Consider the following 27827-nt stretch of genomic DNA (forward strand, 5'->3'; position numbering starts at 1 on the left):
TAAAATAAAATAAAAAATAAATATACCAACTAAAAGACAGAAATTGGCAAAATGGATTAGAAAATATGACCCAATCGAATGTTGTCTACAAGAAACTCACTTAAATATGACTATATATGTAGGTTGAAAGTAAAAGGATAGAAAAAGACATATCATCCAAATATTAATCAAAAGAAAGCCAGAGTGGCCATAATAATATCAATAAAGAACACTTTAGAGCAAAGAAATTTACCAGAGATTCAGAGGGACATGACATAATGACAGAAGGATTAATCCACCAAGGAGACATATCAATATTAAATATGATGGAGGCACCAAACGATAAGAGCTACAAACTACATGAAGCAAAAGCTGATAGAATTAAAAGAAGAAATAGACAAATACACAATTATAGTTGGAGAATTCAACATCCCTCTCTCAACTATTGATAGAACAACTAGACATAGAGTCAGCAAGAATATAGAACATCATCAAGCAACAGGATTTAATTGACATTTATAAAACACTTCACCCAACAAGAGCAGAATACATATTCTTTTCAATTGCTCACAGAACATATGCAAAGATAGGATTATATCCAAATTTCACATTTAAAAAAAATCCACTAATCAGATCTATTGATACTTTAAATATCTAGATATAAATACTGGGGGTTTTTGGAGTTATTTTATCAAAAGCAAAGATTTCAAATGAAATTTATTACACATTCATTGGGAATGATGTTGACTGCATCTGCCATCAACAATAACTTCTTTCTTTCTTGCCCAGATGGGGCACAGCAAATTAAGGCAGGGGAGGCACTCACTTTAAATAAACAAAAGTTATGAAAATCTGGATTTACAGAGAAGATACTTTCACATTCCCAGATGTTTTTGCAAAAGGTTGGCCAAAATATTGTTTTATTGGAATCTCCCCAATTTTAGCCTAAATTCTCTCTCCTAACTGAATAGTACTGTTTACATTCCACTTCTATAGGCAGTTTCCTACATTAAGGCACATGTACATTGGCTCTGATGAAAGTTTGTCATTTACCTTCTCTGGGCACACAAACATAAACTCATAAGCATACATTTGATCACTATTGTCACACAGCAGCAAGATGAAATTTGAGCCTGTTATTCAGCAAAGGATATATGCACATACATTTCATTTCTTCAAGCTCTCAGCTCCTCAACTGACCAGACTGCTCTGGTTATGAGTGACAGAAATTCAAATCAAACTTGCTTAAGCGAAAGGGAGGAATTTCCTGGAAGGCCCATAAAACCCAACTGTTGGCAGGACAAGGGGTGCCAGTGGAAATCAGGGACAATGGGACCATGAATTAGATGTCTTTCGGACTTTCTCTTCCACTCTCTTTCTTTTATTTCTACTTCTTTCTAAATAGGAATTTCATTTCTCAGATTTCCACATGGCTGAAAACATGGCCACCAGTGGTTCTTGAGACTCACATCTCTTGCCATGTGTGTGTCTGTTTCCCCAGCTCCAGCTCAAATAATTTCAGGAAATGAGAGAGATGCTGGTTCATAAGACAGCAGGTGGTAGATATATGCTATAGTCACACGGTTCCATCCGCCACAAACACCTCTTCAAACCCTAATCCCCCTGGTGAATACCTAGTTTACTTTTTTTTTTTTTTAAATAAATTTATTTATTTATTTATTTTTGGCTGTGTTGGGTCTTCATTTCTGTGCAAGGGCTTTCCCCAGTTGCGGCGAGCGGGGGCCACTCTTCATCGCGGTGCGCGGGCCTCTCACCGCCGCGGCCCCTGCCGCCGCGGAGCACAGGCTCCAGACGCGCAGACCCAGCAGCTGCGGCTCACGGGCCCAGCCGCTCCGCGGCATGTGGGATCCTCCCGGACCAGGGCACGAACCCGTCTCCCCTGCACTGGCAGGCGGACTCCCAACCACTGCACCACCAGGGAAGCCCTCTAGTTTACTTTAAAGGTTCCATTTAAGCATCATTTCCTCTAAGAAATTCTTTTCTAGTATCTTCTTACAATAGAGTTTAACACTGTTCTTTGGATCCCTACATACCTTCTATGTATTTACCTCTATCATGGATCCGGTGATGCTTTATTTTGCTTATTTGTTTACAGCTCTCTTTCTACTGGACCCTGGCATCATAGACATCTTTGCTTTCCCAGCCCCTAACAGGGCAGCTAGTTTGCTGAATGACTGCTGATGATTTTTTTTTTTTAAACAAAACCCATTGCACAACTCATACCAGGTGTAGACAATGAGTAGTTGGAACCATCAATGTGCTCACTAATGTGCATGAAGTAGTGACTACAGTAGCAGAAGAAATCACTGATGTTCACCCAGGAAGAATGAAAAGGCCTGCCCCAGGCTAGGGTCACACTTAGCATTTAATTGCATTCTCTACTCCCTAGTGTGGTTTCCTTGGTTCAGGAGAGATAAAACTCCAAACAGAAAGTGTCATGTCAACCTAAATAGTGATTTAAATCACTACTAAATATCTAAGCAGTTACATCCCAGAAATGTCATTGAAAAAAATTCCCATCTAGGGAGTCTGCATCAAGATTAAAAAATTTAAAACTCAAGACACACACACACACACACACACACACACACACACAAAGCAAAAAGGACCCTTCCCCTTTCCCCCTTGAACAAAGAGGGGAAAAGATGAAGGAAGAGCCAAGTGATTTTTTTTTTTTTCTTTAATAGTGGGAGAAAATTTACCACGGACAAGAGATGCCCTTTGCCCCAGATAATAAGTTCTCCACATCTAGGAGCTCTGGGCAACTGCAGAACCAAGCTCAGGCCTCCCAGTGGCCTATGGACTGCTCTGTGGGTAAGACAGGAGAGTGGCCTTTCAGCAAAGCAGCCATCCCTGAGAGCCACGCCTGCCCCAATTTCCTTTTCCCTCCTGTTTCTCCATCCTGCTCGATGCATTTTCTAGGAACATTCTATGAGCCTGGACCAGTGCAGCTGCACTGGGCAGGGATTAGTTGCAATAGTAAATCTTCTCTGGTGGGAGCAAAATAGATATCTTTGACCTCCAGTTTTTCACCAGGACCCAGCTGGATTGGTCCGTCAGAGCCCATACTCCAAGGCACACAGTAGCTTAATTTTCCCTCTGACGTTCAGGCAACACAGCATAAATTCCTCTATTGCTCATCCATCCTCTCTCATTCTCACTTACAGGCACAGACATGAAAAAGTCAGAGAGACTAAGAACGAGCTCCCCACAGCAAGTTTACAAGGTGAGTTGAGCAGCTGTGTGGGGCATCAGTGCATATAGGACATCACTAGAATAACTCAGAAATGCGTTTCCATTAACTCAGGTCCCACAAGCAATTCCTCACATAACCAGTAGATGTGAATTGGTCCCACGTCCACAGAAAAAGTGGGGAAAATAGTCCTCACCAGCACCAGCTCCATCCACACTAAATTAATCTTGAAAATTTATTTAAATGAATATGAGTTTGGACAGGCTAAATTATTACTCATATTCCTTGGTCGAGTACAAGTGCCCACTTCTCTTGTTTATTATGGCTCATATCTGAGCTAACCAATCAGAAAACAAAATGGAAATCTTGTTTTACTTCATATCTGTCCAAAGCCAAGAGAAAAAAAATTAAAAAAGAAAAGAGTGTCAAGATGATTTAGAACTCTATTTCAAAGTTTTTGCTCAGAGGCATGCTAACTTGCAGTGTGGTTTACAGGCATCTAGTTTATTCTCCTCCTCTCTTCTGTTGCCTCTTCACTGTTTGAGGAGGGGAAAAAAAGGAAACCAAGACGGTGAAAGAGAAAGCTGATGGGGTGGATTAAAGTTTGATTGATGCTCCAGAATATGCCATTTTGGACAAACAGTAATTTTTTTAAAAAAACAGATTTATGAAAAATGATCAAGTGTGACCACTCACTTCTCAAAGAGTCTTTTATTTTTAATAAAAGGGAGTTATGAGAACATTTCTTCAAGAAGTGACCTCCTCTAATGTATTTAAAATACACTTCAGATTCAAATACAGATGGAAATTGAATATATGCCTAAGATGGCTGATGATATTGGTTCACGTGGATCTATACCTCACATCTTGCTTCAAATTCATTCCATGTAAGAAATCAAAACACAAAAAATACTAAAAGAAGTCATGGGAGAAAAGATTTTTTTATCATCTTCAAGTAGGCAAAGAATATAAAGAATTAAATCAAAGGATAATCAAATGGCTTTTACATATATGAAAAGATGTTCAAATTCATCCATAATAAGACAAAAACCAAGTAAACTATTCTGAGAAGTGATGTAAGTACATAAATCCTGTGTTCCATTCTACCCAGGAAATCCTTATAAATATTGACAAAGGCTATTATGCTGGCTTTTCACAGAACATTACATGGAATGGTGGCTTAAATGACTTTATTTAGTTATTAAAGGAAGGTTTGACTTCAGAAGGCTGGAGGCCTTAGCTATATTTGGATTACAATTGCAAAATAAGAGAGAGAACATATTCCCACTAAATTAAAATAATGTTCTTAGAATAAAAATTAAGGGACTTCCCTGGTGGCACAGTGGTTGAGAATCTGCCTGCCAATGCAGGGGACACGAGTTCGAGCCCTGGTCCGGGAGGATCCCACATGCCATGGAGCAGCTAGGCCCGTGTGCCACAACTGCTGAAGCCCGCATGCCTGGAGCTCGGGCTCCACAACAAGAGAAGCCACTGCTATGAGAAGCCCGCACACCACACAAGGAGTAGCCCCTGCTCGCCACAACTAAAGAAAGCCGACGCGCAGCAACAAAGACCCAGCACAGCCAAAAATAAATAAATAAATAAATAAATACATTTAAAAAAAAAAAATTAAGAATATTTTTCCAATATGATCTTTTTCAAATTGTATTATTAAGCTAAAATGCAGACTAAAAAAACTACACAGAATATACCAATTTTGTATATTATATGTATGCCAAGGAGAAAATTGGAAGGACATAGACTAAAATGTTAACGGTGGTTATTTCTTACCTGGTAAAATTATAGTTGATTTTTAAAAGGTTTTCCTTTATGCTTTTGTGTTTATTTTTTTCCCCAAGATTTCTGCAATGAGCACATGTAAGTTACTTGTGTAAAAAGAAAATAAATACATTAATTTTTGGAAAATGATCTCTCAGTAAAGAATTATACACTCCCCCAACCAAGACTCAAACAGATCTAATTCTAACGACCACATGGAATAGCTTACAAGAAAGGAGTGGAGGAGGTGTCTTTATGTTGATTGAGAACTTTCTCAGCTTATTAGTCCACTTAGAAGATAAACAAAGGATAAAACCACTGCAGCAAGAAACAAATGTAAGATATAGTAAAATAGCTTCTCAAATCATTAATGTGGGGTCCTAAAGAATCTTTGTAGCACCCATAAAAGAGATCTTGTGGTTTTAAAAAGCTCTAAAACTTGCTCTCCAAGAAATTCAATCTGTAGGCCTGTGTTTAAACACACAGGATATTATTACATAACTAAGCAACTGGGAAGATTAATCGTGATTAAAAATAAAAAGGAAAACACACAGAACACCAAGGCAGGACTTGTTTAATGAGCGAAGGGTAACTCAAAGGAAAACAGTATTTGTACAGGGTAATAAGAAGTCAACCCACAGACTTATAAAATAAGAATAAAAATATTCTATCTCATATCTGATTCAAAAGGTACACTTATCAAAGATATGATTACACTAGAAATAACACAAATGATATTCATAAGCATATACACAAAATATATTATGGACCATTTGCGATTTATTTCTAAATCTCATGCCATTCTTCAAATCCGAACACCTTAATATGTCTATGATTTCCCTTTCCAGACTTACTTTTCCTTCCTCACACCCTGCTTTCCGACTGTACCTGATAATAGTTGCTTGAACACCATATACAGTCTACTCACTTTTTTTTTTTTTTTTGGCTGCATTGGGTCTTCGCTGCTGCTCACAGGCTTTCTCTAGTTGCGACAAATGGGGGCTACTCTTCGTTGTGGTGCATGTGCTTCTCACTGCAGTGGCTTCTCTTGGTTGCGGTGCATGGGCTTCAGTAGTTGTGGCGCACGGGCTTAGTTGCTCTGTGGCATGGGGGATCTTCCCAGACGAGGGCTCAAACCCTTGTCCCCTGCATTGGCAGGCGGATTCTGAACCACTGTGCCACCAGGGAAGCCCTGCCCACCACATCTCTGACATGAACTTCCAGTTTGTCATGTACATATCAGCCCCAACCCATTTCCTCAGATCCCACGACCCCACCTTACACTCTGGTATGTTCATTCAGACCATAAAGGTTTATGGAGTAGCATCAGGATCTATGATAGGTTCTGGGGACACAAAGATGAATAGAACATTGTCTTGCACTCAAAAGAACTTTGGCTGAGTGAGGGACAGATGTGTAAACAATAGTTAAAATACAGTTGGCTTGTGGGGAGAAAGCATGGCTATGCTTAGTGAAACCAGCCTCCACTTGGTGGTCACTTATTAATCCATCATCCACAAATTCTCCGTAACCATTGCTTGCAAACTCGAGTGCTTACAGAGTAAGCAGGTAACATGAATTTATGAATCAGGTTGGGTGTGAGACAGTCGCTCGTGCTGAGACCTGTAGCCAAATGGAGAGTACCTGTCCTATCTAAAGGCATTCAATTTCTCACTCTTTTTCAAATGCCATGCCTGAATAACAGAATATGCCTGCAGGCCTGATTTGGTTCAGGCTGCCGGTTTGTGACTTCTGTATACTAAGATTAACAACGTCGTTTAATGTTCGCTACATGTAGGTCCCTCTCCTAAGCACTTTGCAAGTATTAACTTACTCCTCACAGCAACTGTGGAGGTTGATATTATGATTTTGCCCATTTTACAAAGGCACAACTTGGGCACGGGAGGGTTCTCATATCTTGCTGAGGTCACACATCTATTAGGGGGGTGAAACTGGCACCTGAAGCCAGTCAGCCTCCTTCACAGCCCACACTCTTAAAAGAAGTACTTCATAGCACTATACTGCTCTGTATCTAAACTTTCAAAATTCCTTTATTCAGCTTAAACTACATAATGAATTACATATTTAAAAATGTGCCAAATATTATTCCTTTTTGTTGTTGACCAAACTTTTTTAATTGGTATAAACAGACGTGATGTAAAAATTTGACCATCTATCTGTTCACCTTTCCATAAATTTCATTACATTCCTTGCTTACCATCATCTTTCTCATTTGAAGATCCTAATTCTTTAGAAAGAACTTTGCAGTTATACTCCAAGAAATACATGTTCATTATAGGAGAAAGCAGGTAGAGTTAAGTGTTATTTAAGGTATTTTCATGATGACTCCCCGTCTCCTCTCCGTTCCCTCCAGTCTACCTCTGACATCCTTCCCAATTCTGGGTGTATGTGGATTATTAGCCCTCCAAACAGTAGGACAATGTTTTGTTTTCTTTTCAATAATTGTCAGCATAATGTTTACAACTCTGTGGATCTTTCTAGACAAGGCAATCGATCAGGTCATGTCTTCAGGGAAGTCCTATTTATATGAGCTAAAACAAATCCAAGGACACCTAGGCATTTGGTGAAATGGGCAAAATATAAACTCCCAAGTCTGTGATCTTAAGTCAAAATGTTCCACTAGACCAGGAGATGTGGCCACTTTTTATTCACAAACTTTCCTAAGAACTCTGGACGTTACATTATATTCTTTTTACTTAGGTAAGTTGAAGCCAAAAAATGAAGTCTTAGAGAGGCTATTGGTTCGGCCTCCTGGCCTTTGTTCCTACTGCTTCCTCAGCCAGGACCTCTCCCAACATCTGCACCCTCTTCCCAAACCCTGCTTCCTACCTGACCTTCCTGAAACTCCTCACACGGCCCCTCCTCTGGGAAAACTTTGACCTCCAAAGTGGTTACGTGCCCTTCCTATATATACCCAGTGACCAGCACTTAATATCTATTTCAGTTGTCTACTTATTTCTCTAATTTGTTGTTGGAATTTATGTAGTAATTATACTTCTTAACCTAACTTGTACATGAAATTTATGCAGTAACACTTTATTTCTGGAAAAAAGTTGTGCCCTTGAGCTTTTAAACTTGGCTGTTTATTTTACAATCTCAAGAATAGTAAAAATATATGGGTTGTGGGCTTTGGCATTGAACTAATGTGGGTTTGGCATCCAGCTCTAGTTCTAATGGCTGTGTGACCTTGAACTGAGGCAGTTTTATCCTTTGGAAAATAAAGACCTACTGCTCTGTGAATATTAAAGCTTAGGAGCGCAAGAGCACATCACCTGTCCAAGTTCGTGCTAAGTGTTAACTGCTGTTGTATTTCTCAAGAGTAATTTAATTTCATCAAAAGGAGAGATTTAACCAAAAGAATAGAAAAAATAATGCCAGCTGATTTGGAACTACTCAAATGCATTTTATGATAAGCAACTTTACCTACATTGAGATTAATACTTAACATTTGTTATCTGTTGCTCTCTACCTATTCAATATCAAAATACATCTTAAATGGTTTGAAAATGTATCTGACTCCTTTAAATGCTCTAAAAAAGAGATCTGAAAAATGAAAAACAATGTTGGCACCATCTAAGGGAGTATCTTTTAAGCCAGGAAATTAATAGTACAGTAAATGTCACCGAATAAGACCCTATCTTAATCTCTAGGAGACTGGAAACGTCAGTTCATCCAACTCTCTAAGCATCAAATTTCAAACGGCTTAGAAAGTATTTTGAAATTATTTACTTAAAGTAAATTGGCTTCTGAGCCAGTAAAAAATCCAGTAATCCAGTTGAGTGTTTAAACCCCTCTTTTTAACCCTTCTTAGACGGGAACTAAGATGCTTAGCGATTGATTGCTGCCAGATTTAACCTGGTAAGACCCACAAACAATTCTTACTAATAAAGACTATCTCTAATGAACTTTCCAACTCTGGACCATTCAGAATCCCATGAGGAAATGTGTCCCATTTCCCTGGATTTTCCTCTTTTAGATAAGCTTTAAGCTCTCTAAAGCCACAGGATTAAATAAGAGGATATTCTTTCAGCATCAGTATAAACCAAAAGTACACTAACATAAACAACAGCATTGTATGTTCATTCATTTATACATTTATTAATCTCCACTTGCTCTAAATCAGAAGCCATACGAGGTGCTGGGGGATCCCAAGATGAATAAAACAATCTATTCTTGCCCTCAAGCAGCTCTCCATTTGAATTTTATTTGCAAAACTGTAATACTTTAAGCCATCATTAATTCACAATTGAAGTAGGCACTAATTCATAACTGAAACCAAAGATTTGAGATGGCATAGAGAAATGGTACAACAGAGGTGGGAGTGGGCAGGAAACAAGACCACTAAAAAAAGAAAGGAAAAGGAAACTAGGGCATAATTCTGGTTTTAGGAGTCAGAGACTCATCCAGAGTCCAGATCTGCCAACTACCAGCAATGTAAACAATTTTGGTTTTTGCAATTAGTATGTTTAATTAAAAATTTTTAATTACCAAAAATGTTCCTTGCTTCAGTTTTGAAGATCAGATGAGAACACTGGAAAGTATACAGCACAGAGCTTTTTAGTGGGAAGCTCAACTAGTATAGTAATTTTTAAAAATGTAGTATCCCCTTAATGAATGTTCAATACAATTTTGTTAATTTACATTAATACACATTTTGTTAATACAGTTTTGTTCATGATGATAATGCTCAATAATAGAGAGTGAAACAAAAGGGTAAACAAAGAAGTAAAAGCCTTCAAATCAGCCAGATGTAAAGTCAAATTAGGGTTCGAGCTCTTGAAAGAAGTTATTTTATCATCATGGTCAAATTTTCACAGGGTGGTAAAGATTAAATGTTAGAGATATAAGGCCCTCAACATAGCGACTGACACTCCTCAGATATAAACTTCACTCTTCATGATCCCTAAATAAATGCATTTCCCAGCTGTCCTGGACGCCTGGGTTTTGGCTGCTCAGAATGCAAACCCAGTACTTCCTGAGCCCCTTCCCCATTCTTCTCTAAGGGTGAGGACAGGAGGAGACGTGCTTCCCCCTGCCCTCTGGTGGCTGAAGCATGGCCTGCAGCCTAAGCACAGCTAAAACGATGCTCCCTCCTGGGGCTCGGACTCTGCAGGGATGGCACAGCAGACACTGTCTGGGCTGCTGGTGACAAGGGCGGTGCCTGCAGCAGAATCTGGGCATCACGGCCCCACAGCAACTTCTCATTAATTCTGTGACCTACACACTCATCCAATAAGTGAATGTTCTCCTTAGGTAAACAGTTCCTGTTGTTTGTAAACAAGAACCCTAAACTAGTACACTTTTGTAAAACTAATAAAAGTAAATATCAGTGCCACGAAATTATTTTAATATCTTTTTCTCCATGACTGAATATACAAAGATAATGGAAGTAAAGTATTCTTCTGCTGTAAAGATGGGTGGAATATATCAAAATCCACTTGTTGAATTTTCTTTAAATAGTCCTCCAGAGCAACCTGAAAAAAGAGAATAATGGTCACTAGATCACAGAATGATTAAGTCTTTAAAAGAAACAAAAACAAACCCAGCAGGTATTAAGGCTATTGTAGTTTTCCTGAGATGGTCTTCTACATACTAAGAATGTAAATGAAAATTTTAAAAGAGAGAGAGAATAAAGACATCTTCTAAGAAGTTTTCTATGAAGCCAGTAAAACTATGTCACAGATCTAGTACTAGAAACATCAAGCCAATTCTGATCATAGTTTAGCGTTCTGGTCAAAATGTGAAAGAGAAATTATTTGTCAGGTCTTATTACTAGATTCTGTAGAATACAAAAGGGGCGTTTCATTTGAGGAAAATGAACCCACCCCCCACCCCACACAGAAATGCACAGTGCCATGACGGGGAGCTCAAGTTGTTTCTTTAAAAGATTATTTTGTAGAAAAAGTTTAAAGGGTCTCCATGTTCTTGCTGGAAAACAATTTGCAACCAGGGAGAACAATCACAGGTCCCTAAAAACGTCACACCATGCTCCCCCCCATCACTCAAAACTTGACAAAGCTTTCTCTGGGACCGGGGGCCAGAATGGAAAACAGTGACGATGGGCAGTGCTCCTTATGCTTTTCAATCTTATTAATTTGTAAATTTTTATTAAACAGAGAAGCCACCTACTTTTGCACTGCACAATGTGAAGCGGCCCCACCGCCTTCTCAGCCCACGTGCACAGCTCCCCCTAGAGTTCTGCGGCGCAACCTGTGTGACCCATAGAGAGCATGCTTGTCCAAAGGACTGTGTGTTCTCCCAGACTTCTATACACTATAAACGGATGAGTGTACATACAAATTCACTCTCTACTTTTGAAACCCTACACTTATATATATGTACAGCAATAAACATGTGCATTAATGTGCACAGATGCAAAAAACCTGGAAACAATCCAGAAGTTCTTTGACAAAAAAATAAATGTTCACACAATGAAATATTAAGCTGCCATGAAATAAATGTAGCTAGATGCAATAATATGGATAAATCTTAGAAACACTCTGTGTGTGTGTGTGTGTGTGTGTAACCCACAAGACATAAACAGAAAATGATCCATTTTTATACAGTTCAAAAAAAAAAAAAACCTAAGGGACTTCCCTGGTGGCGCAGTGGTTAAGAATCCACCTGCCAATGCAGGGGACATGGGTTCGATCCCTGGTCCGGGAAGATCCCACATGCCACAGGGCAACTAAGCCCATGTACCATTACTGAGCCTGTGCTCTAGAACCCTCAAGCCACAACTACTGAAGCCCGCACGCCTAGAGCCCGTGCTCCACAACAAGAGAAGCCACCGCAATGAGAAGCCCGCACACCACAACAAAGAGTAGCCCCCGCTCTACGCAACTAGGGAAAGCCCACACGCAGCAACGAAGACCCAATGCAGCCAAAAAAAAAAAAAAAAAAGGCAACATTTTGGTTAGGAATACATAAAATAGGGAAAAGCTTTTCTAGAATAAAAGCAAGATAATAATAAATACAAAATTCAGGATAGCTACTTGGAGGAGGAAGGCAGAGGCAAGGGGATGAGATTGGGAAAACACATGAGCACAATTTAGTGGTAACATTCTAGTTCCTGGATTAAGTGGTGAGTTCATGGGCATTCATTATGTTATGCTTTATAATACATGCAGACATATATATTCATTTGTAGATATCAAAGAAAAAACACGTTAAGAGAAAAAACTTTGAAGATATTTTAGTGTACTTTCACATGTTCGCTTTTATTTTTGGAAAAAAAGAGCTCATGTTATTCATAATGTTCTGTAACTTGCTTTTTTTAAAAATCAATTCATATACTGTTATTAACTTTCCACCTCTAAGAACGTTATTATGTTCATTTTAATAGTTTTATAATATCCAATTATAAAGAATAATGAAATTAAGATACAAGCACATGAAAGAGTATTATACAGCCATCAAATATTGTATTAATAAATATTTCTAATGATGTGGTTAAATGTTTGATAAATAGGACACTGCCATATAAAGTGTGACTTTAAATATACAGAGAAATTCATTTAAAAGAAAGAACAGTGGAAAAAAAAAAAAAGAAAGAACAGTGTAAACAGCATTTATCTCTGGGTCTGGGAATTATAGGTGATTGTTATTTTCTTCTAATATTCTTTTTATATTGTCCAAATCTCTATTATGAGAATGTAATGCTTTTATAATTAGGAGAAAATTCCATTAAAATACAGATGAAACATGACCTCAAAATTAGAGCTCAACTGGGCATTCACAAATTAGGATTTGGTTCATGGTTAATGGTAAATAAATTGTTCAAAGTAACAAATTCATTGTGAAATTCTCAAAGATGTTACAATCTCTGAATATAGCTTCTTAAAACCTCATGTATAGAGCACAACATACTCTACCCTAGACTAGTCATTTTCAAACCATTTTTAAACAGCAAAACCTTTTCTTTGAACAAAGTAATTAACAGATGCTCCATATATAAAACAAATGAGAAGAGACGTGCCCCAGCTGGACTTAGGGTGTAGGATAGAACCAGCTCCTCGGAAACTGCCATGTAGTCCCTCCACTTTCTCCTGGCACAGGACGGAAACAGAGCTGGGCTCCAGCCCCTAGAGTTTCTGATCTGTGGTGGATCCCAAGATCTACATTTCTAACAATATCCGAGGCATATATTGCTGGCCCGGGGACCACACCACTAGCCTAAGATAGTGGTTCTTAGGCCTAGCTGCACTTCATGATTACTGGGGGAACTTTTAAGAAGTATCAGTGCCTAGATCCAACCTCTTAGGTATGATTTAACTGGTTTGGGGACGGGCCCAACATTGCTTTGTTTTGCTTTCAAAGTTCCCCAAGTGATTCTAATGGACAAGCAGAGTTGAGAACAGCCTATTCCACAAAAGTGAACAAAACAAAGTCTTGAACTTTCTTGGAGCTTATAAGTCAAGACAGGTGATAGGGTACTTCCCAAGAGGTCCAGTGGTTGGGACTCCACACTTCCACTGCATGGGGTGTGGATTTGATCCCTGGTTGGGGAACTAGGATCCTGCATGCTGTGTGGTGCAGCCAAAAAAAAAAAAAAAAAAAAAAAAAAAAAAAAAAAAAAAAAAAGAGAGACAAAAGAGATGATAGTACATCACCAAATAACCAAATAAATAACAATTAAAAATGGTGATATAGAACAATGTGTTGACACAGAAAGAGATGCTTGGCACCTCATTTATACAAAAAATACATATATAATTACATGAACATAAGAAGTCCAGAAAGATGAACAGACATTATCTCTGGAAAGGACAGAACTGTGAGACCATTCTAATTTCTTTTGCCTCCTCTTATGTGAACATCTAAAACATTAACATATTACTTTTATAATAAGTAAACCCAGAAAAGAAAGAAAATGATTTCAAACACTCAGATCTGAGACCCAGGATAGAAGATGTGAAAGGATAGAAATGAATCTTTAAATATATTTTAGGGAAAAATGTAGAAGGTATGTTTGGTACTGTAGAAAATGCATGAATTTCCCTTTTCAAACATCACAAATCTTTGAACCTTGGTTTCTATCTATAAAATGAAGTAAACCACACCTAGGAATAATGTATGCAATGACCTAGCTCAGAACCTGTCCCACAGGAGGTGCTACTAACCGGAAGCTATTCTCATTTCTTTATGTATTTTACCACAATGGTTCCTGAACCAGGCTACACATCAGAATCACCTGGGGAATTTTTAAAAATCACAGATCCTCTTAGAAATGCTCCCTTCCCCAACCTCAAGAGTCTTATTTAGTAAGAAGACCCCAGGAATCTGTATTTTTGAAGAAGCCTTCCAGATTATTCTGATGCAGCCAGCTCAGCACTGGTCTGTGAACCACTTTCAGGAACCAATGCTACAATATGGTCACTAAGGAGAAAAAAAAAAAATAGACTATTAAGTCATACTTACATGGCTATAAGTAGCCTAACAATCCTATGAGGTGGTTTCTCCTATGATTCCCATCTTACCTATGAATAAACTGAGGTACATAGTGATTAAGGAACTTGCTCCACAGCTAGTAAGTGGCAAAGCAGATTCAAACCGATGCAGTCTGGCTGCAGCCAGTGCTAATGACAATTCCACTCACCTGCCTCTGGGGAACAGAGGCATGACCTTCACCAAAAGCAGAATGTAACTAACAAAACATACCATAGGGAGGAAAACAAAACAAAGACTCCAAACTAAAGAACTGCACCGGGAACCTTATAAAATAGAAAAAAAAATTATACACATCTGCTTCATTAATTAAACAACCTTCTCTGTTAATCTACTTACTGTCTGAAGGAAAGCAGGAAATGCTTTCACAGGAACACTTTTGTGGAAGGACCTAGCCTAGAAAAGGAAGACAAAAGGAAACTGGTTTGAAATACAAATATTTCTGGAAATAAACACTCTCCCTCCGAAAGTGCGCACAAAGCAACACCAGCAGTTTAAATCAGCACTGCTAGGGACGCTCTCGAAAGCACGAAAATAGTTCTCATCTCCTGCCGGTTGAGATTAATTTGCCAGGATCTAAAGGAATCAGGAAAAGGTACTATATTAAGAATTCTCTTCTTTCTTACATTTGGTTTTGGCATTTCCAACTGCCTTATAACTTTGACACCCCCAGCTCTGTGGTAAGGGGTAAATGAAGACATACAGGTGACCCTAGAATAACATGGGTTCACTTACACGCAGATTTTTTTCAACAGTAAATACTACAGCGCTACACGATCCTTGGTTGGTTGAATCCACCTTGGATACAGAAGACCACCTATAAATTATACACGGATTTTCAACTGCGTGGAAGGTTGGAGCCCCTAACCCCCGTGATTGTTCAAGGGTCAACTGTACTTGCATACAAGTCCCAGCACCTCCCCAGCTTGGATGTCATTCCCTCCTGTCTAGATGAATATAAGATCCTTCTAGCTGATCTTCCTGCCTCTGTGTTCCCCAACCTTTAATTCATGCCCCACAGTCAGCCAAATTCATGTCCTAAAGTCACTGTTTTACTTTTTCTTTCTTTAACTTAACCCCCTGATAGATCATGTCCCAACTATTCATCTTGGAATTCAAAGGTCTACACATCTTGAATCCAACCTCATCTATCCAACCTAACACCCTACTACACTGGACTACAGAGCCCTGATCCACTCAGGCTGATGCCCATCATCCAGGCCTCACCAAGCCCACTTCTGTCTAAAGGGCTTTGTTTATATTGTCAGATACCGCTTCTTATTCCTGACTCACTTACCCCATCTACTACAATTGCTCTCTTCAAGATCATCCACAACTTACTAATCATCATACCTATCTTTTCTCTCAATCTCTCCAAGAAATGCAAAACTTCAGTATTCCCCATTCTTGGAACTTGCTCCTCCCTAAGTTTCCAAGACACTGACTCTGAGTTCTCCCTCTTCTTTGATCATTCTTTCCTTCTCCTTCTTCCTATTAAATGGCCCTTCCTCCTCCTACCTGAGAAATGGAGGTGGGCTCGAGGTTCTGCCTTTGGTCTTATTGTTTAAATGTATATTCTCCTTGGACAACAGCATAGCCACACTTAGAGCTTTAAACATAAGCCTTCCATCTGGATGACTCCCCAGTCTGTATCTCCAGTTCTGACCTCCTTTTAAAGTCACAATCCTGCAATCTGCATTTTAGCCCACCTCCCTAAATGCCCTCTAATCCCCTTACATTCAGTGATGTCCAGCAGCTACCGATCAGCACCCAGCACACCACTGCTTTTGTATTGTCGTCTCGGACTGGCACCATCACCATCTATATTTGAACTCCATGCAGCCTTCGACTTTCCTGCTTCCTGATTCTGCTACAATCCAATCAGTTATCAAGTCTAGTTGATTTTTCCTCTGTTATATGTGTGTGTGTATGTATATATGTATATACATTCACATACATACATATACATATAAAACATCTACCCTCTCTAAATCACTATTTTTTAATGACTTATTATAGCTTAATTAGTTGGTTTTAATATTATAGTTTTAATATATTTAAGTTATATTAAATATGATAATCACCTGTTTGTACTTTCTGGGCTTTAATAACTTACATGTAAATTTTAGTTTCAGAAACTATTTTGACTGAGCAACCTAGATAAGTTACATTCGCTCATATCTTGGAAGCATTTAGAGTAAAGCTACCAAGAAGGTTTAAGAATGCAACAAATCAGACACTTCTTTAAATGTGGCAGTAAGGAGATTATATACTAGAGATTATTATTAGAGTAAGCAGGATGAAAGCCAAATTACAGTATGGTGAATGGTGCCATGGTGGTAAGGGCCTTGAGGTAAAATGAATGTAGAACACTTATGCAAAAAAGGTTAATTGGGAGGGAAAAATAAGAAACAGAAGGGTCCAATGGGCTGCCTGTAACTTCAGAAGGCAGTAGCAACAAACCAGAAGATAAAAGGGGCAAGTTATCAGAAAGGCCAACTGAAAATGCCAGCTGGGAACTGCTGACGATGCAAGGTCCTGGAAGAGTAGAAGAGGCATCTGCCTTGACAAGGCAGAAAGACACACCGTCCCCTGAGAGAGAAACAGTGAGTGGATGGATCAGAGAGGAGCCTAACTGAGGAAGCTGAGAGGGAGAAGGAGATTTTTTTAAAGTAGAAAAAGTTTATAATAATCCCTGAGATAAATCTATTGGGATTTCAGTGAGCGATGGATATGGACTGCCAAAGACAGAACACTACAACCATGCTCTAGGAGTAGCCACAGCTAGAAATGATAGTTTCCTAAATGATTTGGCCAAAAGAGGCGACTTACATGCTTTAGGTGCAAGTGTGCCTGGCTGGCCATGTCATATACCACATCTCTCACATTTTTATCTTGGCTCTTCCGTAGAAAATCCTCTTGTGAAACACCATGCTGTGTGGGAAAATGTACATTACATCAGGATTCAAAAAGCACAATTAAAACTAGCTCAAGAAAACTGGTGATAGAACAGTATATACAGTATAATGCCTATTTTGTTTTCTTGTTTTTTGTTTTTTTTAGCCACGCCGTGCAGCTTGCATGATGTCAGTTTTCTTTTTTTTTAAATATTTATTTATTTATTCGTTTGTTTCTTTGTTTGGATGCACCAGGTCTTAGTTGCGGCACACGTGGCATGCAGGCTCTTTCATTGTAGCGTGCGGGCCTCTCTCTAGTTGCGGTGCGCAGGCTCAGTAGTTGCAGCGCGAGAGCTCTCTAGTTGCGGCGCAGGGGCTCCAGAGCGCACAGGCTCACTAGGTACAGCGCTCAGGCTCTAGAGCATGCAGGCTTAGTTGCCCCGTGGCGTGTGGGATCTTAGTTCTCCAACGAGGGATCGAACCCGCGTCCCCTGCATTGGAAGGCGGATTCTTAACCACTGGACCACGAGGGAAGTCCCCTATTTTGTTTTTTTAAAATATATCTATATGTATGTGAGTGCGTATATAGACACACCCACAGACACTCTCTCTCCTGGAAGAATATGCAACAAGATGCTAACTAATGACAGTTGTAGGTGAAACAAAATAAAGCAAGAAACAAACAGATAAGAAGTTTAATAGAACAGACAATAAAGAACCTCCTCCAGAAAACAAAAGTTCTCATAAACAGTAGTCTTTTTTAATGGATTATGTCCTCCTTTAAAATAAAATAAAGAACAGGCTAAGGTGACCACTAGGAATAATTACTGTAATTGCTTGAAAGGGAGTAAGGCATCAACATGAAGTTACACCAAGTGAGGTTCTCTGAACCTTCTTACTCATAGCTCCACCACAGACCTAAAATGCCTGACTGATAAAATTCTGACTTGATAACTCTGGAGCAAAAAAGCAATAAGCATGTGTTTCAAAACGGTCACTTGAATAGACTTAGCAAAGAACCAAGACAGGACCGTCCCTCCCCATATTCTTGAGGTAAATAATTACAGGGTACAAACAACAGCCTTACCAGCATACAAATATCCATGGGAAGGAATACTCTTCTTCTACTACCATGATACGGCGTTGCTCTCAAGCAAGTTACAATGCCTTGTGCTTTTCCAATGTGACTTGCGGCATGATCTGCATGAAGATCCTTTATACCTATAATTTTAGAAATCAACTGGGCTGCTCTTTTCTCTTTAAATGCATGACAAGTCAACAGAAGCAGCATAGAGAAATGACCTAAACATGTAAAAGGTGTTTCTCCCATGTTTTATATCTGAAAAACAGGATTTATGAGAGCAAAACTGGGCACAAAGACAAGCTGACCATTTACCATAAACAGGTTTCTGAACGTCAACTTTTAAATAAAAGAGTTTTCCTCAGAGTACAGCACACCAAGAGCACATTTGGAATTTTAATTAGCTATCCTGGAAAAACACTGCAAGTCTTGCATTTCTTCTCCTCAGTGCAATTTCCATATGACCTCATTTTAAGTATATGCTTAACAAACATTCTGCTCTTTGCTCCCTCCTTTCATTGTGTTGGCAAACATGTCACTGAATGTGCAGGCAGAACAGGTCCGGGACATTTGGTAGGGACTTGTGTTATTCTTTTAGGCTGACATAAAGACATATTACCTTCTTCAAATGGATGATATTGTCCTTGTCCCAAATAATTTCCTCGTTACAATAAGACCTCACCAACTTAGAACAAAATCAAAGGAGGAAAAATACCATCTAAATGGCATAGTTTTTTTTTTTTAAGACAAATCTCACAAAAACTTTTAGATATACAGTTTTATTTCTTCTACCTTTTGTTTTTAAACATGGGGAAGTATTATTGACAGAGAAGGAAGGAGTCAGGCCACAGGCCTTCCAAATTGTAGCAGATGCATAAAGAAATAAAATCATCTGCAATTACCAGATTATTAATTACAGCATTCTCATGAGGTAGCTGAAGTCCTTTTATGAGAGCCTGGGTATTCTGATTAGTCTGCATTCCATTCCAAAGAAAGGTATATATTATATTCCCCTTCTTACTCAAAAAAAAAAAAAGCTATTCCTTTCTAGTTGGTGCAAAGAAAAACTTCAGTGTTAAACTGGTTAGACTGTCAAATTATGAAAGAGTGAAGTCTAAAAGGTGTTTTCTTAACAGTATGCAGAGTTACCACATCATCCAGCAATCCCACTCCTGGGCATATATATCTGGAAAAGATGAAAACCAATTCGAAAAGATACATGCACTACAATGTTCATCGTAGCACTATTTACAATAGCCAAGACATGGAAGCAACCTAAGTGTCCATCAACAGAAGAGTCAATAAAGAAGATGTGAAAAAAAAAAAACAAAAAAAAAAACAAAAAAAAAAACAAAAAAAAGAAGATGTGGGGTGTGTGTGTGTGTGTGTGTGTGTGTGCGTGCGCACACACACACACACTGGAATATGACTCAGCCTTAAAAAAGAATGAAATATTACCATCTGCAGCAACATGGTTGGACCTAGAGATTATCATACTGAGTGAAGTACATCAGATAAAGACAAATATTATATAATATCACTTATATGTGGAATCTAAAAAATAATACAAATGAACTTATTTACAAAACAGAAACAGACTCATAGACTTAGAAAACAAACTTATGGTTACCAAAGAGGAAAGAAGGGGAGGGAGATAAATTAGGAGTACGGGATTAACAGATAACACACCACTACACATAAAATAAACAACAAGGATTTACTATGTAGCGCAGGGAACTATATTATCTTCTAATAACTATAATGGAGAAGAATCTGAAATACAATATATACATATAACTGAATCACTTTCCTGTATACCTGAAATTAACACAAATTAACACTTTCCTGTACACCTGAAATTAACACAATTCTAATAACTATAATGGAAAAGAATCTGAAATACATATATATATATGTGTAACTGAATCACTTTCCTGTACACCTGAAATTAATCACTTTCTTGTACACCTGAAATTAACACAATATTGTAAACCAACTACACTTCAATTTTTTAAAAAAAAGGTGTTTTCTTTAAAAAAGAGAAGTATAAAATAGAAAAAAAAAAACTTACCCAATATTTCTAGTGTTAGATAAAGAAGAGAGCTCTGTGTGTTTTCAGCATAATTTTCCAGTTCCTGGATGTTACGATATGCTTTGTCATCCAAATTTTTTTCCTACAAACAAAATGCTTTATTTGCTTGACGAATTGTCAATATTTTATTTTTAAAAGGCATTATTTTTTTGCCCTAAAGAATTGAGTAATAAAGAATAAAAACTTTTAGTATAAATTGTTTATTACACAATAAAATAAGATTAAAATAAAATTAAAATATTAAAGTCCTACATGTTCAGTACTTACAAATCACCCCTCAAAATAATATCTCAGGAATAATCTCAATGCACAAATCACCACGGACATGAGGTTGGCTTAATTTTTACTTCCTTCTAAAGCCTAAGATATCATGAGAAACTGACAACTGAGCTCTTACTTAAGCACTTCAGACATTATCTCCTTAACCCTAACAACTCCCTCAAAAGGAATTAATACTTTTTTCATTTTGCAGATGAAGAAACTGAGTTACCACGAAGTTAAGGAATACGCCCAAGGTCGCATAGTGAATTAGTGGTGGGGAAAAGATTCAAACCCACATATTTTGACCATTAAGCCCGTGCTCTTAATATGGAAAAGGTTCCTAGAAAAAGAAAGGAGATCACAACCAGGCCCTGCACCCCATTCCCCACAAAAGAAACTATGCTCAATAAACTAACGGTTGATTACCAGAACACACTATATCCAAGAAACAGAAAAATGTAAATCTTAGAACATCCAGCAACTTTTATAATAATACATTTACAAAGACTTGATAGCCAAGGTAATATTATTCCTCCACCCCTTCCTCCTTTTTTACAATCAGGAGAAACTGGCACCAGCAATGAATCCCAGGGGAAAAAATATGCTCCAGCTCCATTACATTTAAACAAATTGGAACATAATTCATATACCATAAAATTTACCCTTTTGAACTATACAATTCAGTGGTTGTAGTATATTCACAAAGTTGTGCAACTATCACCACTAATTCCAGAATGTTTTCCTTTCATCACCTCAGAAAGAATCCTGTATCTATTAAGCAGTCACTTCCCAGTTCTCCCTTTCCTTATCTCCTGACAAACCTCTAACCTACTTTGTCTCCATGGATTTGTCTGTGTGAACATTTTATAAAAATGCAATGATACAATATGTGGCTTTTTGTATCTGGCTTCTTTCAATTAGCATGTTTTCAAGGTTCATCCATGTTGGCACATCTTTTAGTATCTCATTCCTTTTAATTGAAGAAAATATGAATAATATTCCATTGTATGGATACACACATTTTGTTTATTCATTCAACTATGAGTTGTTCCCACTTTTGGACTATTATGAATGAACATTTGTGCACAAGTTTTGTGTGGATACGTTTTCATTTCTCATACCAACCTAGGAGTGAAATGCTAGGTCTATGATAACTCTGTTTAACTTTCTGAAGAACTGCCAAACAGTTTTTCCAAAGCAGCTGCACCATTTTACATTTCCATCAGCATTGTATGAAGGGTTCCAATTTCTCCACATCCTCACCAACACTCATTATTGTTCATTCTTTTTATTATAGCCATCCTAATTGGTATGAAGTGGTATCTCATTGTGGTTTTGATTTCCATTTCCCTCATGAAAAGATGTTGAGCATCTTTTAAGGTACTTATTACTCATCTGTATATCTTCCTTGGAGAAATGTTTACTCAAATCCTTTGCCCATGTTTAAGTTGGGTTATTTGTCTTTTTATTGTTGAATTATAAGAGTTCTTTATATATTCTAGATACTAGTCCCTTATCATATATATAACTGGTAAATATTTTCTCCCATTCTGTGGATTGTCTTTTTGCTTTCTTGAAGTTTTTACTTTTGATGAAGTCCAATTATCTATTTTTTTTTTTATTGCTTGTGCTTTTGGTATCATACCTAAGAAGTCACTGCCCAACAGAAAGTTAAAAAGATTTATGCCTAGGTTTTCTCCTAAGACTTTTACAGCTTTAACTCTTACATTTAGGTCTTTGGTCCATTTTGAGTTAGTTTTTGTATATGGTATGAGGTAGGAGTTCAAATTCATTCTTTTGCATGTGGATAGCCAGTTGTCCCACCACTGCTTGTTGAAAAGGTTATTCTTTCCCTCACTGAATTATCTTCATACCCTTGTCAAAAATCAGCTGACTATCAATATATAGGTTTAGTTCTGGACTCTCAATTCTATTTCATGCCAATATATATGATCTATATGATCAGTATATATTGATCTACATCTCTATGGCAGGTCAATACTACACAGTTTGATTACTGTAACTTTGTAGTTAAGTCTCAAAATTGGGAAATGTGAGCCCTCCAACTTTGTTCTTCTTTTTCAAGATTCTTTTGATGATTCTGGGTCCCTTGCATTTTCATATGAATTTTAGGATCAGCTTGTCAATTTCTCCAAAAAAGGCAGCTGGAATTTTTATAAGGATTATATTGAATCTTTAGATCAATGCAGGGAGATTGATCCCAGTCCTTTATTTTTAAATATCCCTCCATACAAAAGCCAAATGTTATATTCCATTAACCAATGGAAAAACTGCTATTTTTTCATTAAGAAAAAAAGAGAGATTTTCCATTATCTGTCTTGAGTTCTCAAATTTTCTTTACCTCATGAAAACTGAAGACACCTGAAAAATACATTTTCTTAGTACTAATTAATTCTATAGGCCAACTGAGCAATTTTTTAAATGTTAAAGTCATTATCTCATTTTTGCTTATATTATTACTACTATAGCCTATGGTTATTAATAGATTGTATCCAAATAAACTAAGTAAACTTACATTTTCAGGACAACAGTATATGATAAATATCAGGCCAACAAGGACACTTAGCCAACAATGTGTCAGAAAGATTACACAAATCAGCCCAGGTCATCAAGCAATTTGCATGCTTGGTTAGAACTAGAACTTAGTTCTAAGAACTCAGTATAAGACTCCATTTGCTAGAACTGTTGAACTTTCCTTATTCCCTCTATTTGGACAGAGATCCAAGCACTGGGTATGCATAATGATGTGTGTACAACTACTCAAGTTTTGATGATATTAAGGAATTATCCATATTTTTTTAAGGTCTGGTAATCATAGTTATGTTTTATACAAGTTTTTTTCTCTCTTTTTTAAAATTTTTATTTATATTGGAGTATAGTTGATTTACAACGTTGTGTTTAGTTTCAGGCATACAGCAAAGTGATTCAGTTATACATATACATACATGTATTTTCAGATACTTTTCCCATTTTAGGTTATTACAGAATATTGAGTAGAGTTTCCTGTGCCATACAGTAGGTTCTCGTTGATTATCTGTTTTATACAAGTTTTTACCTTTTCAAGATACATGTATATGTACAGATCAAATAATAACATGTCTGGGGTTTACTTTAAAATAATCTAATAGGGTTTAGGGAGGGAAGTTGGTAGAATATAGATGAAATAACATTGGACATGTATTTATAACTATTAAAGCTGGGTGACAGATACATGAAAGTATATTACACTATTCTCTCTACTTTTATATAAGCCTGAAAATTTCTGTTTTAAAAAATTTGTTTTTAAAAACCAAACTAGGGGCTTCCCTGGTGGTGCAGTGGTTGAGAATCTGCCTGCCAATGCAGGGGACACGGGTTCGAGCCCTTGTCTGGGAAGATCCCACATGCCGCGGAGCGACTAGGCCCGTGAGCCACAATTGCTGAGCCTGCGCGTCTGGAGCCTGTGCTCCGCGACAGTGAGAGGCCCGCGCACTGCGATGAAGAGTGGCCCCCGCTAGCCTCAACTAGAGAAAGCCCTCGCACAGAAACGAAGACCCAGCACAGCCATAAATAAATAAATAAATAAATAAAATTTAAAAAAAATAAAAATAAAAACCAAACTAGTTGAGTGTGGTGTGCACACACATGCCTCTGCCTGGGTGCCTGTCCTTGCTTGTCTGTCTCTAGGTACAGGGGTGGGCGGCTGAGGTGGGTGGCATGCAGTGATGGAGAATGGATAAAATGGTACAGTTCTCTAAAAGTTTCCTTCCTCCAAATTTTTTTTTTTTAATTTTTATTTATTTATTTATTTATTTTTGGCTGCGTTGGGTCTTTGTTGCTGTGTGCGGGTTTTTCTCTAGTTGCAGTGAGTGGGGGCTACTCTTCGTTGCGGTGCACGGGCTTCTCATTGCAGTGGCTTCTTTTGTTGCGGAGCACGGGCTCTAGGCGCACGGGCTTCAGTAGTTGTGGCACGCAGGCTCAGTAGTTGTGGCTTGCAGGCTCTAGAGCGCAGGCTCAGTAGTTGTGGTGCACAGGCTTAGTTGCTCTGCGGCATGTGGGATTTTCCCGGACCAGGGCTTGAACCCGTGTCCCCTGCATTGGCAGGTGGATTCTTAACCACTGCGCCACCAGGGAAGCCCTCTCCAAATATTAATACACATACTAAAACAGTTCCTCCCTGAAGATTAGCTTAAGGATTAAAAAGGAAGAAAAAACTTAAGACTTGAGCAATTTCAACTTACTCTTTCATCAATGATTTTCATAAGCCATCTTTTAGTCAGATTATGTCTTTTAACAGCCTAAAAAAAACAAGAGTTGTAAGTTTTAGAAAGTACTAGAAATGACTTCTGTAGACCCGAATAACATAAACAAACCAAATACAAAACTAGGTAAGGGAGCATTTGTAATAACGCATCACCAGATAGATAGCTATGTTAAAGAACTAGGGAAAAAAGAGAATGTCCCTAGAAAACATTTCAAAACATTTCCAAGTAAAGATAATATATCCAAAACTTTTCCCCTAATTTGTCTTTTTTTTCTTATACTATTAGTAATTTAGTGATTCCACTTTCAAAACAAAAACGAAACAAGAATTAAGCAGAGCGGAGCTTCTCTGCTATGTGATATGCCCCAACTTCTATGCTTACTTATTACACACAAACTTTTTTCCATAAAAATGAAGATTCTATTTAATGAAAATAAACACTTTCCAAAAAGAAAACAGTAATAAAGCTCCAAAGAAAACAATCTGCAGGGTACAGTGTTATCTTACAAGTAAAGACACTCTAGTAAGAAAGAGAACACTAGTGCTCAGATCTTGGCCTCTAATACCACTCCCCGCAAAGGAAACAAGAGTCTAGAAAATGGGTGATTCCAGAGCTGGAGCAAGGGAGATTCAAGATGATTCAAGACTATTTTATTGTGCCAGAAAATAGAAAGTGCTCAAAAAAACAATGGGAGGCATGTCAGGACACAGAAGCCAGTTTGATGGGACTCCCACTGTCCAAATCTGGGACTATTTGAACACCAAAATAATTAAGTATAGTAATAAGTTATAAACTACTGAAAAAAACAGGAATTCATGAGTTTATACCAATAATTAATAAACAAATAAATAATATAGGAGAGCGAGAGCACTTGCTTATAGTAGAGTGCCAAGTGGTAAATGTGAACAGAGCATCAGAGTTGCGAAATTATCATTCTGCAATCATAATAATAAAGACTGGATAAGACAAGAACCATCAATGAATGCAGGAAATTTCAAGAGAAGCTGATGAGGAACAGGGCATTTGCATTGTCTTAAAGTTGATTAGTTACAAGGGGAACTATAATTATACAGTAGATTACACACTGGGAAAACCAGGCAACATCTTGACTGTTAACGAAAATGAACAATGCCAATAAAGGACAGATGGACAAAATGTGTCTCCAGATGTGATACCCTGAGAATACATCACCTATGCAGTATTCTGGCCAAGAATGCATAACCTGAATCATTTAATCATGAGAACACATCAGACAAATCCAAAATGAGGAATGTTCTACTACCAAAAAAAAAAAGAAAGAAAGAAAGAAAAAAAGAAGGGGTTACATTCTTCAAAAATATCAATGTCATAGAAAACAAAGAAAAGCTATGGAAATGTTCCAGATTAAAGTAAGCTAAAAAGACATAACAAAAAAAATACCTAACTGGATCCTACACTGGAGGGGAAAAATACATTAGTGGATATTATTGGGTCAAGTGACAAAATTGGAATATGAATGGAAAATTAGATGAAAAGTGTTATATCAAAGTTAAATTTACTAAAGTCAATAACTATTCTGGTTATATAAGAGAATGTCTCTATTAGGAAATACTAAAGTATTTAGGGACAAAGGGACATGATGTATGTAACTTACACTCAAATGATTTAAAAAAATGTGTGAAAATATATACAGAGAGAGCATGCTAGCACACACACACTTGAGTGAGCACACAAAATGATGAACAAATGGGATAAAATGTTAACAACAGGTAAATCTAGGTAAAGGATATAGAAATGTTCTTATACTATTTTTAATTTTATAACCTTTCTGAAATTTTGAAGTTATTTCCAAATAAGTTTTTAAAACATTGTTTTCTTACCAAGTCAACACTAAGTATAATATATTTTCACAATAAATAAATATAGTAGTGAAACAAAGTCTTAGGAATATCCTACACTTCAACTGAGACTCTAAGATGTCACTGATACTAAAATGTAAAGGCTGACATGCTCATCAATACACATTGATGTGACAAAGGGTGGATCTGTGGAGAATGGAGCCCACTTTGCCCTACAGGAACTTAACAGAAGCTAAAAGGGCTACATGGAGCTGGTTTCCAAGTGCTCTCAGCATTATTATAACTACATAGCAGGACTCTCTACAGGCCTCTCTCCCCAGGGCCAGGAATCAGCCTAGGATACCTCAGTCATTAGAGTCCTGCTCTTGCTTTATTTTGCACATGTCTGAGTAGTGCAGGACTTGTTTGATCTTTGTAACCACATCATCAAGCACCATTCCTGGCATAGAAAAGTACTCAATAAATACTTAACCACTGAAAAGTCAGACTCCTATTTACTCAAGACTGACGCTATAACAGCTGCAGTTCCTTGACCACAAAATATAGCTCTCTTGTCTGATTCTGAAGGAAATTGGAGATCAAGATAAAAAATAAATATTTATAAGAAGCTGAAAACCTGCTGAACAAGACTATCAAAACTTTGGAAATAGAAGCCAAATAGAACAAAAACCTTGGCTATAAATATTAGAAATTATAGATATTCAACTATTTTGTACCCTAAAGGCACCAATGAAACAGTGTGGCAAGAATGTACTCTTTGGACAACATGTCACTGTTTCCCTATTTAATCTTCTAAAGAACCTGAAACTCTTCAAAGAATCAATTGAAAGTTTGACTGGACAGTGGCGCAATAAGGGTATGTTCCAACAGAATGGGGAGGGGTAGGGAATATGCAATCAGGACAACTGGTCTGAACACTACCTGCTTCTTTCAAATACTCATATTAACCTTCA

The 27827-nt window shown here is 37.6% G+C and overlaps 1 protein-coding gene and 1 non-coding gene across 8 annotated transcripts in view; both read right to left on the minus strand.

Annotated features, from left to right (window-relative positions):
• Nucleotides 1–9071: 9071 nt before the first annotated feature.
• The window catches only part of LOC118883542 (NADH dehydrogenase (ubiquinone) complex I, assembly factor 6), a 38329-nt gene continuing 19573 nt past the window's right edge, over nt 9072–27827 (minus strand). For 3 of the 7 annotated variants that reach the window (XM_036830489.1, XM_036830494.1, XM_036830495.1), the window contains 6 exons: nt 25013–25069; nt 20490–20592; nt 18425–18558; nt 17273–17374; nt 14780–14836; nt 9072–10467 (listed from right to left, as the gene is read on the minus strand). In XM_036830489.1, the coding sequence (XP_036686384.1) occupies nt 10339–10467; nt 14780–14836; nt 17273–17374; nt 18425–18558; nt 20490–20592; nt 25013–25069 (582 nt within the window). In that variant the 3' untranslated portion in view covers nt 9072–10338. The other 4 variants (XM_036830490.1, XM_036830491.1, XM_036830493.1 and 1 more) reach the window with 4 other exon arrangements.
• On the minus strand, nt 16545–16668 carry LOC118883906. Its single transcript, XR_005017135.1, has one exon. It is a non-coding gene; the product is annotated as a small nucleolar RNA SNORA14 (small nucleolar RNA).

The sequence above is a fragment of the Balaenoptera musculus genome, chromosome 17 (assembly GCF_009873245.2).
Source record: "Balaenoptera musculus isolate JJ_BM4_2016_0621 chromosome 17, mBalMus1.pri.v3, whole genome shotgun sequence".
Lineage (NCBI taxonomy): Eukaryota > Metazoa > Chordata > Mammalia > Artiodactyla > Balaenopteridae > Balaenoptera > Balaenoptera musculus.